General features: G+C 44.0%; 1 protein-coding gene across 1 annotated transcript in view; it reads right to left on the bottom strand.

Moving 5' to 3' along the window:
• SVEP1 (sushi, von Willebrand factor type A, EGF and pentraxin domain containing 1) overlaps positions 1-10,319 on the bottom strand; it is a 132,307-nt gene extending 121,988 nt beyond the window's left edge. The window contains exon 1 of the mRNA XM_074812946.1: positions 9,795-10,319. Within this exon, the coding sequence (XP_074669047.1) occupies positions 9,795-10,313 (519 nt within the window). The 5' untranslated portion in view covers positions 10,314-10,319. The remainder of the gene's footprint in view (positions 1-9,794) is intronic.
• Positions 10,320-16,093: the final 5,774 nt, after the last annotated feature.

Below are 16,093 nucleotides of genomic sequence, written 5' to 3'. Positions count from 1 at the left end.
GCACTTATAATTTGGGGAAAGATACAGCTATAGAATTAATCTGGGTTTTAAATAGTGCTACAAGTCATAGGCTTTTGAAGGTAACAACTGGAAATAATTTTTTTAAAAAGTAAAAAAAAAGGTTATTTAAAATACAGTGATTTCATGCTGGCCAAGTTTTGCATTACAGTGATTTGCACTTCAGTTAAATAATGTACTAGCTCTACCAATTTTTTTTTCATGATTAATTTATGCAACAATGGGTGGGCCATCGAAATCACATCCTTAATCTATGCATGTATCTTTTCATCTTTCCTATCCTTCTCATCCCCTCTATCTTCAACCTTCATCTTTGCTTTCCACAGTGTCACCCTCTCTGCTTGCAGTCATCTACTTGTCTTTTATCCTTCCCAAACTTATATGTGTTTTTTGCATAATTGAGAATGAACTTTCCAATGTCTTATCAATAACAAAGTGCAAGAATACTAACTAAATTATCATTTTAGCTTAGCCACAACACTTATCTTCCAAGCATCTCTAAGTCACTGGCAGGTATGACCTGAGTAAGTCTTACAACTGAGTCAAACATTCTCACTCTACAGATCAAAGCACACAGGTAAAATAAGCCAGGCATGCTCACAGCCAGGAAATGTAGAGACATGTCATCTCAGGAAAGACCAACAGATCTAGTATTGTTCAGTCTGGAGAAGAGAGGGCTTGAGTCCTCTTATCCATGTATACAAATAGTTAATGAGGGGGGAGTGAAGAAGATGGATCCAGACTTTTCTAATTGGCAGCGTGAGGCAAGACACACAAACTGAAATACAGGAAATTCCACTTAAACAGAGGACCAATGTTTTTACTACAAGGGTGAGCAACCCTTGAAACAGGTTTCCCATAGAGGTTGTGGGATCTCCATCCTTGGAGGTATTCAAAACCCAACTGGACACAATCCTGAGCAACCTGATCTTGCAGACCCCACTCTGAGCCAGGGGTTGGACTAGATCATCTTCAGAGGTCACTTCCAAACACAACAATTCAGTGATTCTATGGTTTTGTGATAAGGGAGGAACATACTTGACTTCCAGTTCTTAGCATTTCTTCCTCTTTCTACAACATGGATTCTGCCTGTAATGACTGTGTTACATTTTCAACTCTTTAGGTACTGTTGCACAGTGAAAAAGTGGCATTTCATGCATTTTGTACAGTTTGAAAAATGAGTAAACCACTTTTACCTTGGAGAGCAAAGTTATGCACTCCAAGTCTAAAACAACCACCTTCACATCGCAAAAAGACTGTTTCTTCCCTGCACTATCAAAAAACAACCAACAAAACCACCACTGTCTTTACAATAACAGGAGCTACTACATAGAATTTTGACCTACACACTTGTTTTACACTTGAAATTGGGTGCCTTGAAGTTTTGAGCTCTGAATTAGAACGAACAGAATGCACCTAGTTTCCAGGAAACAACTAACCTATCAATCCTTCACCTTCTATCATTCTGAGGTCTTCTAAACGGGGCATTAAAAGACAAGGTACATTGTGTACATAGCTATTTCCTCAGCTCTTGGTGCTGTACAACCTTTTAACAAGTTTATCTGGACTTTGAAAAGTTGCCAGAAGTCTTATATGTTCCTATGGTGTGTGATATATTCAAAATACCATCTTGCTAATAGATCTCAGTTTGATTTGAAAAATGAAAAATCTTAGTTTTCTTTGTGCGTGAGCAATTTCCATCATTAATATAACCAAGATGTACTTGATTTCTCTAGCATTGCTCTGGTCTTTTGCTAATCACAAAGAAAGGACTAAAAAATATTTTCCTGAATACGTAATTAATCTTCATGTATTTTCAGACCAAGCATTCACACCACTATTGACTAGTGTATCTGCCAAATATTTGTTTCTTTTGTGTTTTAAACATTCATTACTTTAAAAAAGCAGGGAAAAAAGCTGAACAGAATAATTAATTCCAAAAGGACAAACAATTCACGACCTGGCCCATCTACTGCCAACTGTCACTGCTCAATTACGTTCTGAATACCTTCTTTTGCCCCAGGACTGCTAGAATTGAGCAACATGAACATGCAGTTATCACTGATAAAAGCTGTCCCAGCCCAACTGGGTGCGGGGGAGTGTTTGGGAGAGAAATAAGACAGACAATTGGACTCCCTGCTTCACTGTTTATACTGCATACGCTGAGCACCACAGCTCTGAATGCTAAAGCTTTTTACAGGCTGCCTGTCAGATTCAAGGAGGTTCTTCATCTTACTGGTGGAGGTTACAAGAGAAACCCTGAACCAGAGGGAACATTATAATTTTAACAGCAGCTTTTGTTTTGAATTGTGTTAACATCATTGAGCTAAAGTAAGTAGCTCAAAGATTTGAACAGGATCCTGGTCACCCAAAGAGCCTAGCTGTTGCTAAAGGCAACAGTGTTTTTAATTGTTGCAAAATCTAACTTTCAAATTCCAGTAACAAGTGGAACTGGAGGAAAAAGGCTAAAAATGTGTCATAGAACATGCAAAATGTATTACATACAGAATATTAATGCTCAGATTTGTGTCAGGAAATGCTGCTAAATATGATGTATTTTGCTGGAAAGGCCTCTCGTAAGTCCAGGAAATTAATTAAAAATAAAACAACTTACTTTGTCATGACTTCTTGAGAATTTTAACGCCTGGAGTTTTATTTCCTACTTTCAGAACAACTCAGTAACTTTTCTGGTTTGTCTTTGTATCTCTGGAGCAGAGCACATGGTAAGTCTGATTTCTCTGTGAAGGTACTAACTCTGAACGACTGGGGATCAGAAGGTACTTACTGTCAGACCCCTCCAGCAAAGGCTCTGAGACAAGAGGACAAAAAATTTTTTTCTCAGGAAAAGTAATTTCTATCGTGAAACATTTGTGAAAATTTCATCCAGATACCATACTGATGAAAGGTTTTCATTCACTGTGCTGTTAGTTCTGCTACTGTTTCAGCAAGATTTGTGCTAATTCCTGCAGCAATGTCTTGTGCTTCTCAACTTTCCTCTGCCTCTGTATGTTACACTGGAAAATGGCTTTGTGGTACTATGCTGTAAATAAAGGGTGTGTCTTCTAAGGTAGTCCTGTCTTGGCAGTGGATGCTGGCAGAATTCTCTCTTTGCATCCCTAAACCTCCTCTCATCCTTGCTTCACACATGCCTGGTTGGCGCAACACAGGTCAGGAAGGCCACTGTACACTGTGCAGGGCAGATCCATCCAGGCAGGGACATCCATCTCAGCTCTCAGAGCCAGAAGTTATGAAGATGTCAGGTGTGCTCTGATCATATGACCTTATAAGGCTTAGGGTCAGACCAGCCTCCTGTAGCCCATGGAAATGGGCTGAGATAGGTACATGATGGCAAGACAAGGAACTTCCACCCAGTAAGATGAGTTTCCTTGCTGGTAGTGCACAGCTTAGCAATAAGAGACACAGAACACCCTTCTTTGTGCTGAAAGAAGTACGTTCTCCTATGGTTACCCCCTTTTTTCCAGAAAGTTATAGTCTTTGCCTTTGTCTTTTTATGCTTAGCACATAACAACAATTCAAGAATATCAGAAACACTAGTGTATATTAACACAGGTGAAATGGATCAAAATGAAAGGGTCTTTCATACAAACAAAAAGCAGACTCCAGATGACTAATTTCCAAAACTTCAGTAAAATCCACACGATTACTAAAATATACTGGCCATTTGCACAATTCCTTGGGATCTCTCTTAAACACTGTAACAGCCTCTCTGCTTCTGAAAGGCCCCCAATGCACACGTAGCAACTCCTATTCAAAGCAGATGGGAAAGTCAGAAAATGTCAGTTCTGCACTGTATCGCTGAACTATGTCCTACACAGCATCCCCAACAGGTCCTCTTTACAGGTGGAAGTCATAAAGCACTCTATGCAGTTATGCGAGGCATCGAACAGTATACCCATAACGTTCATTTCAGCCTTAAAACTTCATGAAGGACAATCAGAAATCAGAAACAGTCAACTGGAAACTAATAAAACCTGATGCACTTTCCTTCGAACTTCAAGATTTTCATGGAGACCATGATTTAGATTAAATCTAGCATGTCATCAAAGTTCTTCCTTCTGCTGTCTAAAACCACAAGGATCTTTGAATACGACTGATCAAACTCACAGTAGGGCAACAAGCAATAAACAGTATGCCATAATGAGCATCTCAAAAATTTAAGAACAAAAAGAGAACTGTATCTTCAAGTTCTTTTGTGGGTTGATCTGACATTCTCAGAGCCTCCAAGTTGCACGAGCAAACTACTTGGCCAGGAGTTTTGCAAAAGTATAAGCATAGCTGGTAACTTGAATGCCTTTGAGCCAGGTTTTAGTAAGCCATAAACTCTGCATGAAAATACTGTAAACCATTCCATCCGATAACAATTCTTTTTATATAACATTTTGCATTGCTGCTACTTATCCCTAGTACTAGTATGAACATATTGTTGGAACATATTCAAAGGTATAAAAACTGTGGTTTGGGAGGGCATGTAGTCCAAAGTGTTAAAGAGAACTGACAAGTGACTTTTTCAAGCCATGAAAAACAATTCTTTAAAAAGCAATGAGGAATGGAATACTTACTAGCATTTTTTGCCTTTTTTTGATCAGAACTACCAAGTGTATTGCTTCTAGGGATACTGGAGAAGGGAAAACATGGAGAATAAGGGAGAGGAAGCAGGTGTTTAATGCAGGGTCTAGAGTGAGGTGATGTATCTGTCCATCTTCAGCTTCCTACATACTCAATGGAAAGGGAGACACTGAATAAAGGGCTTCAGGACACCCAATGCAGAACTGCCACACAGAGGTGCCACACATGGGGATGACCCTACTGTGGTCTCTACTGCATAGAGACTCCCAGGATGAAGCACTTCAGTCTGTGCCTGAAGCCAGGCTGTCTCTCTTCTGTACCTCGCACTGATGAACTCAGTTTGCCTCACTGAACCGACAAGGCAAAAGGGTACATAGCAGTATCCTTCAGTGCTTCTTGCAAGGCACGTATTTTGGCATTTAAAAACACATTACACGTAAGTTAAAGGGAAGATAACAAATGGGTAATCTGCTAAACACCAGACTTTCAAATCACACACATCTGCTTGGACCAAAATGCAGGGCACAATTTTGGGTGCATAAACAGGTCAATACGCAAAGAGCAGGTTTCCAACTGAAGAAAATCTTAACCTTGCTAAGCTCCATATATGATGCTAAATAGAGCACTTTTTGCCTGTCCTGGCTGAAAAGGCAGAGAAAAAATGAACTACTTAATAATTTCTTAAGGTAGCCCCATATCAGGCTAATCTAAAGACAATGAACAATGTGCAGATGTGTACCTTGTCTCTGACGCAGCTGTATTAATCTTGTGAACAAATCCTATGCAAGACTGCGGTATGCAGGACAAGTACTTTTCACAAACACTGTGCTGATTAGAAGTGGTGATTTAGAGCTGACACTAATGATGGCTGACAGAAACTCCACTCTCAATTTGCTCAATAATTGCTAACTACCAGCTCTGCAATTTCAAAGGTGACCATAGAGGTAGACCAGGCTGACTTCAGTTTTTTTCACCACAACCTTTAATATAGACTCTAAGGCCCTTACCAGAACTTAGAGGGGCTCACTGCTATCAACTAGTCAGTTAGCTCTAACTGACCTAAGCCATCACCAGATATTTAAAGCACAATGCCAGAGGTAGGCTAGAATCTGCTGCTCTCTCATTATTAGCTGCTGATTTTGCAGGTCACGTGAATAAAAATCCATAAATACATTCTTGATGAACAGACAACACACATGACTCCAAATGCTCATCTTCTCAAGTGACAGGGTACAACTTTTTTCAAATAAAAAAATGTAAACCATTTACATGGTAAGAAAAGATTTTCAACTTCCTTTGCTTCAACTATTTTTGTTTTAATTTCAAAATGAGATTCAGAATCTGAAAATGCATTGAAATTAAAAGCCAATTATCCCAGTGGGTAACAGTGCTCCATCTTGTACTTTCATGCTTTTGACATACAGAAGAAACAAAGCCACCATTACTTATTTAAACAAGCATTAAATAAGCATTAGAACTGTTTATCCTAAAATGATACCTGCTTACATTGTTTTGAGGGCCAGTTTTTTCATGTTTGTTAATTGGATGACAATAGAACACTGAATTTGACATGCTGGTTGACCATTCGTCACGCTCCCTCAAGATCAGGTTAGATTAAAAAAGCCAGATTTCAAAGACCAGATATTCAGAAAATGTGTCACCTGACTCTGTAGGTGCTGTGACAGACCTTCTGTTTACATACACCACTGACTTCAGTGGAGTGAAGATGCATTACAAAAGCAAAAAGCCCAGCTTTTTAATGCAACAATTATTACAATAATGCAGAGCAACTCCCAAAGCCTCCCTCAGCTACTGCTTTGCCAAGTTGCTTAGATCAACTGACTCGTCTGTTTAAGGCTGGCTGTGCACTACCGCTGACTTCAGCTCAAGAGCAGTGTACACCTACAACTTCCAAGTTCAGTTTTGAAGAGAGAGACTTCCCATTTTACTTGCACTGGAAGACAGAAACAAGTCTGTTTTCTTAGAAGCTGCTATTATTTTGTCAGGCTGCCACATGGAGTAGTTTAAATAATTTGTATTTTCAGCTTTTTTAGCCCACAACAAGCAGTGCAGCTTCAGGATGTTTAAACTGTCCATCAATAAAGATGGCACATATGTCACTGTGACTCTTGTGTGCTCAGACAAGAACACATCATTAAACTTCCACTGCTGTACAACAATTCCTTTCTTCTATTTCACAACAGATCTGGCAACAAATGCACATCCCTCCTACCAGGTGCAATGGGTGCTGTTAGCAGTGGTTACCTCTCAGGATCGGAAGCCCAACCCAGGTGCCTACAACTGGGAAATTCAGCACTTTGAACCAGGGAGCTTTTTGGGCTTTAGATGCATTCCTTAATCAGCAGCAGCAACACTTGCTCAAATCTGTTTGTACTTTCTTTAGTTCTGCCTCAGTTCCTCACTGTTACAACAGCTCTGCAGCTTTCCATAATGCAATAAGCAATCTGCTTAACATAAACTGCATGTATTGTGCTGTCCCACGGACTCGCTGCATGAAAAACTGAAGCCTAAGAGTTCTGAATGAGTGAGCTTAGTTTCTTCCCCTTTCTTAGACTGTTTACATGTGCCTTAAAAGAAGGACTGCTGAACTTGCTAGCTCAAGTGTGGCATGAAATCCCGAACAGGGCTGCAAAACCAAACATTGATAGCAGCTCAGCCTTCCTCAAGAGGGTGCTGCCTCTTGCCGCTGTCTCTTGTGGTACATCCTTCATATTTCTGTGTACCTCACAGAATTCATCTCTAGTTTGCTGGGTAGAAATGTCAAAGTGTGGTCCACGTGGCAAAGGTAAGCATGGACAGCTTTGACAAAACACAGAAACTCTGCAATAAACCTCTCTGCAAAGCACCTTTGGAGAGGAAGCAAAACTGCAGTGCCAAGAACTCCCTTATTTTTTGAAAGATGACATTATGCAGATATGCAACAGCTTGTCAAACTGAGTACCTCTGCTTTTAGGACGATCTTAAATGAACTGGTTTGCTGCCACAGGTTCTGAGACAGCTAACTGCTATGTAAATCTTGCCTCTGTTCGCTGATGTTCCCAGGCCAGCTACTGACTAGCCTGATGACCCTGCAGAATTCACTTATCTCCCTGCCTCCCTAGTTTCCGTAGAACTGTCACAGGCTTGAATTAATCACTTTGAGACCTACCAATGAGAAGTGCTACACAACCACGTAAATGCTGGGATTATTTTAACAATGCACTTTCCTTCATTTTCTGTGACTACAACACATAACTGATACTATTTTGGGGACTTTGCCATGCTTTGCAGACACTTTTGGTTTTGGAAAAGCAGCAGAGAATTCTGGTTAGAAGCAGAAGAAACCCCACATTAAAGTGTAAGAAGAAAAAAAGAGACATTTTAGGAAAGTGAAAGAAGAAATAATTACGGTTGTACCAAAAGACAGTTAAAACCAAAGGACAGCAGTGTAAGAGTCCTGAGGGAAGAACAATTTTGTTATGGTTAAAATACTTCTCTAGATTTATTCCAATAGTATTTTAAACTTAGAACAGTCATTTTCTGAAGAATCCCTAGAAAGGAGAGTATTCCCTGAAGCTGTAATTTGTCTCACATGAAGACATACTGAACAAAACCACAGTACAGTATCTTTAACCAAGAGCCAGCAAGAAGTCCAAAATTTAACTCTGGCATTTAATCACAATTCTCCCTGCCACCATGCAACTATTTTTCTTCCCACATTCTTATGAGACCACAGTGTAAGATGACAGCGATGCTGTTGTAGCCACAAGGTTTAGCTGGGCTCATAAAACTAAACTGTAGGTTTCTGAAGGGAATTTTTGTTTATTCCCTTTCAAGGGTATTAGTCAAGATGCCCTATCAGGAAAACAGACAGTATTCATTAAGCTTATGTTTTGTTTGTCATGGTTGTTTGTAACTTGTATCATTAACTTTTTCACACAGCACCCCTGGGATGGATCTACATCAAAACCTGACTTCACATGGAAGGTCTAACATAGGAGTATGTTTTCCTAAAGCAGGTTTTCCATGTGCAACTCTGGGCACATCGGAAAATGGTCTTCCTTTCTCCTGCCAAATGTGAAGATGAGAATAACCTTCGCCAATTTCATATGCCCAGCACTGATGCACCTCTTGCAGTCTCACTCATCAACTCTAAAGGAGAGTGTGTAATATGTTTCAAGAGAAGTACACCCAATGCTCAGTTACAGGACACTAGCAGAAAGTAGACACAAAAATAACAGAAAACTAGACTTGCTTTGGGAATGTTCCTGCACACAGAAGCCAAATGGCAAGGAGCAGCCCAGTCTAGCTTCATAAAAAAGATTCCAGAGTAGACTGGCTGTCCATGAGCCATCACCTACTGGGAGATGTCCCCAGCATGCTCAAGCACCAACACATGCCCAGGAGCTGCCTAGACCAAATTTGTGCCATGGGACTGTGTAACAACACCACTGATGATCGTGTTCCAGCGTCTGGACACATTCTGGATATGCTTCTATTTACTGGTATACTACACGCAGCTTAAGGGCACCTTAGTCATTAGCAATTAAAGTAGTCACCTGCCGACAGTACGGAGATATCTCTGATTGCTGACAGCTATCGGGCATCCAAGTCCCGCTGCCAAGAAACAAGGCAGACGTTTCAGCTGCCAGACTTGATTCACATATATCACTTCCGAAATCGGGACACTGGCTTCATGCTCCTTCAAAGAGTGAATTTCACACATTTGTTTGCAAGGGCAGCAGAGAACATGGGAGCGGCAGGCACAGCACGGGAAGATGGTGACTAGTTGCCATCAGGACCCGACTGTTCCCCGTCCCGCAGCACACCGTTCCACATCCCACCGCACAGCCTGACACCCCCTCGACCCTGGACGCCCTCGCACGGTGCGCAGAGCCACACTCCCACACCATACACACAGCGCACCCCGCGCCTCCTCACCCCCCGCTCCGCACCCCGCCACGCCCCGCCTCACCGCCCGGCGCTGGACACAGCGCACCCCGCACCTCGCCCCACCGGCCCTCGCCAACTCGCGCCGCTCCCCGCACACCTCACGGCCACACGGCACCGCTCACTCACCACACACACACACCCCACCGCTCCCCTCACTGTGTCCCCGCGGCCCTCCCCTCCCTGCCCGGCCACGCTCCCCAGCCCAGCGCCCAGCCCGGCGCCAGCCCCGCGCTCACCGCCGCCTGCTGGAAGGCGCCCTTGGTGTAGGTGCCGCCGCCGCGGTAGGCGATGGCGGGGATCTCGCGCCCCAGCAGCGCGCATTTGTGCTGCTGCGGCCGCCGCCGCGAGATGTAGTCCACGCGTGGCACCACGTTGCTGCGCGAGGAGAAGGTGACGATGGCGACGCGCGTGGCCGCGGGCACCACGGGGAAGTCGGAGAGCAGCTTCTTGACGAAGCGCAGCTCGCTGAGGAAGTTGGCCGGCCCCACGCTCGACGACTCGTCCACCAGGAAGACCAGCTCCAGCCGCCCGCTGCGCGCCCGCAGCCGCCGCACCTGGCGCTTGAAGGCGCGGCCCAGCTTCTCCACTTTGCTCTCCGTCGTGTCGGGCAGCGGCGGCGCCGCCAGCGCGGGCGACGCGAAGGTGGGGGCGCGGGAGAGGGCACCCGGCGGGCCGCCCGGCCGGCCCTGCGGCACCGACGGCGACAGCGACAGCGACAGCCCCCCCCAGCAGCAGAGGGCCACCAAGGGCCACATCGCGGGGCGTCGGACGCGGGGCGACGCCGGCAGCCGCGGGAGGAGAGCGGCTGCTCTCCCGGCGCCCCACCTCCGCGCTCCTCGGAGGGGCGGGCGGCCTGCCTGCCTGCCTGCCTGCCTGCCCGCCCGCCTCGCTACCCGCCTGCCTGCCTGCCCGCCTGCCTCGCCGCCCGCCTGCCTCGCCGTCTGCCTCCCCGCCGGCCCCCGCAGGTACCCGCGCCCTTTAATCCCGCCGCGGGCCTCCCCCGCGGCTGAGGCGCTGCCCCTTGCACGCCCCCCTCTCGGCTGCCTCCCCCCCCCGGCCCCTCGCCTTTCGGTAACGAATCCCCCGCACACTCGCTCCCTCCCCGCCCCCCCGCCGCCGCCCCGTCCCGCCCCGATGGGTCCCACACGGCTGGCGGGGGCCAGCCCGGCCGCGGGGGGGGGGCGGCGGTCACTGGAGATGCGCCCAGGCGAAGCGGCGCGGTGCCGGGCTCCGCAGAAGGGGAGGCGGCGGAAAACCCCCCAAAAGCGAGAAGCGCCTTTTCCGCTCCCCCGCCGCGAGAGCTGGAGCTGCTTCTCGCAGGGACGGAGCGAGGGCTTGCAGTGACACGTGCTGGATTAATCGTGGTTAATTTAGCCCTTTGTTTTGCGGGGAGGATGCGCTTGCGGCTGGGAGGTTTGACGGGGGTACCTCGGGTCCTGCTCCTGGCTCTGTCAGTCTCCTTCTCTCGTTCAAGGGGACACTTCATCCGGCCATGGAGACTCAGTTTTCCAACTTCGAAGATGTAGCAATGCCTAACAGACGTGCGTCTCACTGGAGGGATGGCGAGGTGTCTGGAAATGTGGGGTGAGGGTGCACAGGAGTGTGTGTGTGTGAAAGGCAGGGACAGCACCTGCATACGTACATCTACATTGTGTAAATATATATATGTGCATGGATGTACCAACAGTGACAGTAATCTTCCGTGCTTGTTACAAAAAATTGCTGGTAGCCAAGTGTGAGATTACAAGCTATTGCTTGGGAGGGTTCCCATGCTATCTTGCTGTCTGTGAATCACTTTGGGAGAGAGAAACACTCCCAGAGAGATGTCCTGCCCAAATTCAGAACCCACTCCCCCTTCAACCAGCCTCTGTACATATTTAATACTCTAGGCTGATATGAGGCAATAACTTGGGTTCCTTTTAACCACTAGTTTAGGATAACCAGTTCTCTAGCTAATCAACTCCATTTCCAGGAGTAACTGAGTCTCAGAAAAATTCCCTTGGGATAGATCAGCAATGTAAACTTGTTGATGGCAGCCCTTCATTAGTATTTTTCCTTCCTTTATTAATTTTCTAGTCCTCCTCTGCTTTAGCTTACTGTTGTTGGCATTTCACAGTGCCATGGCATACAAAGGTGCTTTGGTGCATTTGCAAGTCAAACCCCACATTTACATTTAATTGAATTATTTACTCTTTCTTCATTGGAGTGTCAGCTGATGGAAAACTGATCCAATACCGTCCCTTTGACTTTCCAGCAATACTCAAATTCCACTGCAAATAACAAGAGACTAAGTGACAGAAGATACTATTTAATTAGGGAAATGATGCATTTGATATACGGTTCCTACACGTTTTTACATTTAGGTGGTAGTCCAAGCACTTCACAAAAATCTGTTTCTTAGGTATACTTTTGCCACTCAGTGCTTGAAAAGAAGATAGCAGACACTCTTACAGAGGCATATGTGAAAAGTAGTTTTCGTTTTGAAGGATGTGCAGCTGATGGACTGGATCAGTTAAACTCTGCTCATGTGACAGAAATAAAGGCTGCAACATCATGCTTGGGCTACTCTGCTTTTCCTTTGTAGTAACAACCTTTTTGACTTGAAAGGAGTAGCTGAAAGTTGCTACAACTACCAAAATCCTCAGCAAATTGATTTGCACCATTGGTCTTTGGGGGATTAAAGAAATGATGCCGCAGGTGCATTCACTGTGGTCTGAGTCACACCACTGGTACACCTTACAGTGCTCTTCATCTACGTTGTACTGGGCTAGAGATCGTGTCAGTCATTGCACAGACCAGAACAAAAGAACAGAAGAGTATAGCCAAGAAGAGGAGGTGGAAATGGAAGAAATGCTTGGTATCTGTAAGGTGCTCCTAACTGAAGCAGATCATTGCAATTATGACATGCTGCTGTTACTCTTGAGTGTTCAGGTCATAACGGGTAATTTTCTTTTAACTCAGTTCAGTTTGTTGGAAAGCTGTCATTTCCTTTGTTTTCCCCATGTTTTTATAACACCAGATTCAGATTTATAAATGCTACATATTTTAGGACGCAGAAACAAAGGAAAGGAGGATGATTTAGAAACATTTTTAGCAAAGGAAGAACAATTCATGTTAATGGCCACTTTTCATATGTACCTCCTGTACTGCCAGCGTGGGAGACCGCAATCAGGTATGACTAACTGTGAGAACATAGAAGTTAATTTCAGTCTTAGCAATCTCATCAGAATTGTGAATGCAAAAAATAACAGGGAAATTATAAATTAGTCCTTAATGCATGCGCAATTTGTGAAAATACGTATTCTGCTAGGTCTCGCAGGTCACACAGGTCCTGCAGTCATGCTGCACAGAAGCTATCACTAGTTCAATGGAAAGCTGTATTTGTATGTGTAAGGGCAGCAGAATGAAGTAATCAGTTTAAGTCATAAATATATTTGTCACAGTAGAAGAGGAGTAAACAGGTGAACAGCTAAGATCTGGCTGTAGATGCAAGACTAGACCCTAGCATGGTACTGATGTGAAGCAAAATCTAGGAAAATTGAAGTGGTGAGGGAAAATTTCCTTTCAATCCATGGATAATTAGCTAGCAAAAGACTTCAAAAAGAATCAGTGACCTGTAGTGAATAACTCTCCTCATATATTCTCCCTTGAGTATAACACAGGTAACTCTTTAAAATCATTGGCATTCAGCACAGTCATTCAGAGAGGAGACAATAAAGCATTACAAGATACTATGAGCAGTTAGCGTCAGTATCTGTAATAAACATGATCTAATGGTCTGAGGGAAAGAGTGAGGGCATCCAGAGTATTCCAGTCTGCTCCTGACATGATTTGAGAAAACTATAGAATAATTTCTGGAATAAACTGTAACTTAAAAAGCTTTGAATCCTCAGGAGGGTATTTTATCCTTGGGGTTGTTGCTTGTGAGAGAAAAAGTCATCTTGCAGATGGTGGAGGAGGTTGTGTGTGAGTGTGTGTGTGTGTGTGTGTGTGTGTGTGTGTAAGCAGCAAGCATTCTGTTCACTATATGTTCACTAAGCTTTTCTGAAAGCACCATTTCCAGGGGAAATCTCTGTTGTAATGAAATTGCCTTCTCCAAGCCTGCCTGCCAGCTCCTTACAAATCCTTTCCATGTTGATGTGCTTAAGCCCTCTGCTTTTGATGGTCTTTTCCCTGTTGTATTCATGCATATTATTTGTGCTTTGGTTCATACTGATCTGTAGCAGATGGGGAAGTGGAGAGCAGGAGGAGTTTTTCCCAGTTTAAGCGTCCCCGAAGGTCAAAATATCTGCCCTGGGCTTCACTACTTGAAAAGGCAGTGCAGGTTTCATGTGGCTTCTGATGACAATGTGCACAAGAAGGTGGTGCTGGACTGTGAGTCTATTGCATTACAAAACAGCAGGTAACAAAAAACACTAGATCTTGTAAATAAACTAACTGCCTTTGTCATGTGACAGAAGAGGGCTGGCTGGTCCTGAAAAGGAAAGCTTAAGAGCAGCACTTCAACTGCTTTTACAATCTCATTCCTGTATCTCTTTAATTGTCTTATTAAAATCCACAGACTTCATGAATTCCAGTAATTCTTTACTGTCTCCCCGCAAGATCATATGGTCATTTAACACCGTCCTGCTTACTAAACAAAAGGGAAATCTTTACCCCTGGTTAAAAACCCTACTGCAAACAAACAGTCTGAGGATTGCTGTCCTTTAGCCAAATAGCTTTTTGGTTGAATTACTCAATGAAACATGGCCAAGCATCTTTCCAAATATGGAGAAGAAAAGCATTATATTCCTTCCCCTTCGTGTTCCCCCAAATACAGCTGGACAAAACACATCCTTGTACTTAACCCACACAGTATTTGTGCCTGCAGAGACAATGCCGCATTATCACATACCCTACAATTTTTGGAGGAATGCAGGTCATTTTTGTTTTTACAGTAAAGATGTTCTGTTAGCAACTTCGTGCCACAGTGGAAACATAGCTGCAGCTGAAACATTAAGTCTTCTGCAGGAATCCTGCAGCATTCTAAATTTTATCTAAACTAGAGATAAAATGACATCTTAAGAACAGAAATCAGAACCTGATGTTACTTAAGCTTGTTCTAAGCCTCTCTTTGTGCTCAAGCACCCAGCATCCATCTGGGGAAACCTCACATAATATGGAGCTAGCAGAGCCAGACTTCTTTCTTCCATTTAAGCCATTGGCAGGGTACAGGATTGCTCTGTGTTGTCCATTTCCCTTTGCAGATGTCAGGCAGTATTTCAGCTGGGGGTGTTTAAGACTCTGTATGAGGAGCAAAGCTTGCAGGAATAGTATTTATAGAGCAGGAGGAGACACACTTCCATTTTCAGAAAATGACCTCTCAAATCTGATAGCAGGGAGCTATTAATATGGTATCAGGGAAGAAGTGCCAGTACCTGGTAGGTGACATCCAAGGTCTTCATGGTTTAAATGAAGGCAGCAGAGCTATTCTAGGAGAGGGGGAGGAAGAGGGAGAAGGGGCTTTGGGAAGTTGCTTCTTCCTCTTTCCTCCTGTACATTTTGGGAGAAAGTGAGAACAGATTTAGCTCACAAATCCCGGAACACAAGTTCTTACTCCTGAGAGCCTTCACCTCCCAGTGCTGCCAGTGCCTTACCTGCCTACAGTTCTAGCTACGTTTTTCATTCACTGCCCCTAAACCATGACAAAGACCAGGCGGGAGGGCAGTTTTGCTGCAGAGCAGAGTCTGCCCTTGAGAGCTCTCTACTGTAGGATGTGTTGCTAGAACATGCTGCCTCAGCAGTTTCTGACTTGAGTATTTCCTTAGTGGCAGCAGTGAAAGGAGCATGGAGGATCAGGATGTATTTTACATTCAGTACTCAGATACCAAAGCAATCAAGATCTTAGGCATAAAAACTGAGTGGGATTTTTTTGACATTTTAAGCCTCAGCCCTTGGCTTAAACAGAACATGAAGCAACATGGATGGAGGAAATGAAGAATTTTCTGTAAAAATAAGAGTACTCTCAAAAAGGAGAAAAATAAGAGATTCATCTCTTAAATTATCACTTGTTTTATCATTAAAAAGTCAGGATAGATACTTCACAATCCTTTCAAAAAGCAATAATTCACTAGCTTTAATTATTTTAAGAGAAATTGTTCAGGGCTAGAAACTTGAAGTTCAGACTTCCCACATAAATTGTTTAAACAAACACAAATTGAGGGCAGTCAGTTTTGATTTATACATGCAAATCCTGTTGACACCTCTGGGAGTTCTGACACAGACTGAAGAGAGTACATAGCCCTTACATGAGGGCAAAATGTCTGTCCACATGACTTCGGAAAAAGATTATTACGTAGGAGGAGAAGGGTCAGTCTGCCAAAAGTGTCTCCTTTCAGGCAGAGGTCTGGGTGTTTTAGTCTTCAGCAGAGCAAACAAGCATTTGAATGATCCAAGCTATGGGTTATTAGTTCAAGCTATAAAAAAGAAAAACAAGATTCGTACTGCTTCGCAGTATTCAGACAATGACAAAGTTTAGTCATAGGAATTTCATCTT

The sequence above is a fragment of the Strix aluco genome, chromosome Z (genome assembly GCF_031877795.1).
Source record: "Strix aluco isolate bStrAlu1 chromosome Z, bStrAlu1.hap1, whole genome shotgun sequence".
NCBI lineage: Eukaryota > Metazoa > Chordata > Aves > Strigiformes > Strigidae > Strix > Strix aluco.
The sequence above is the reverse complement of the archived record's forward strand: the minus strand, read 5'-3'. Positions and strand labels throughout refer to the sequence as shown.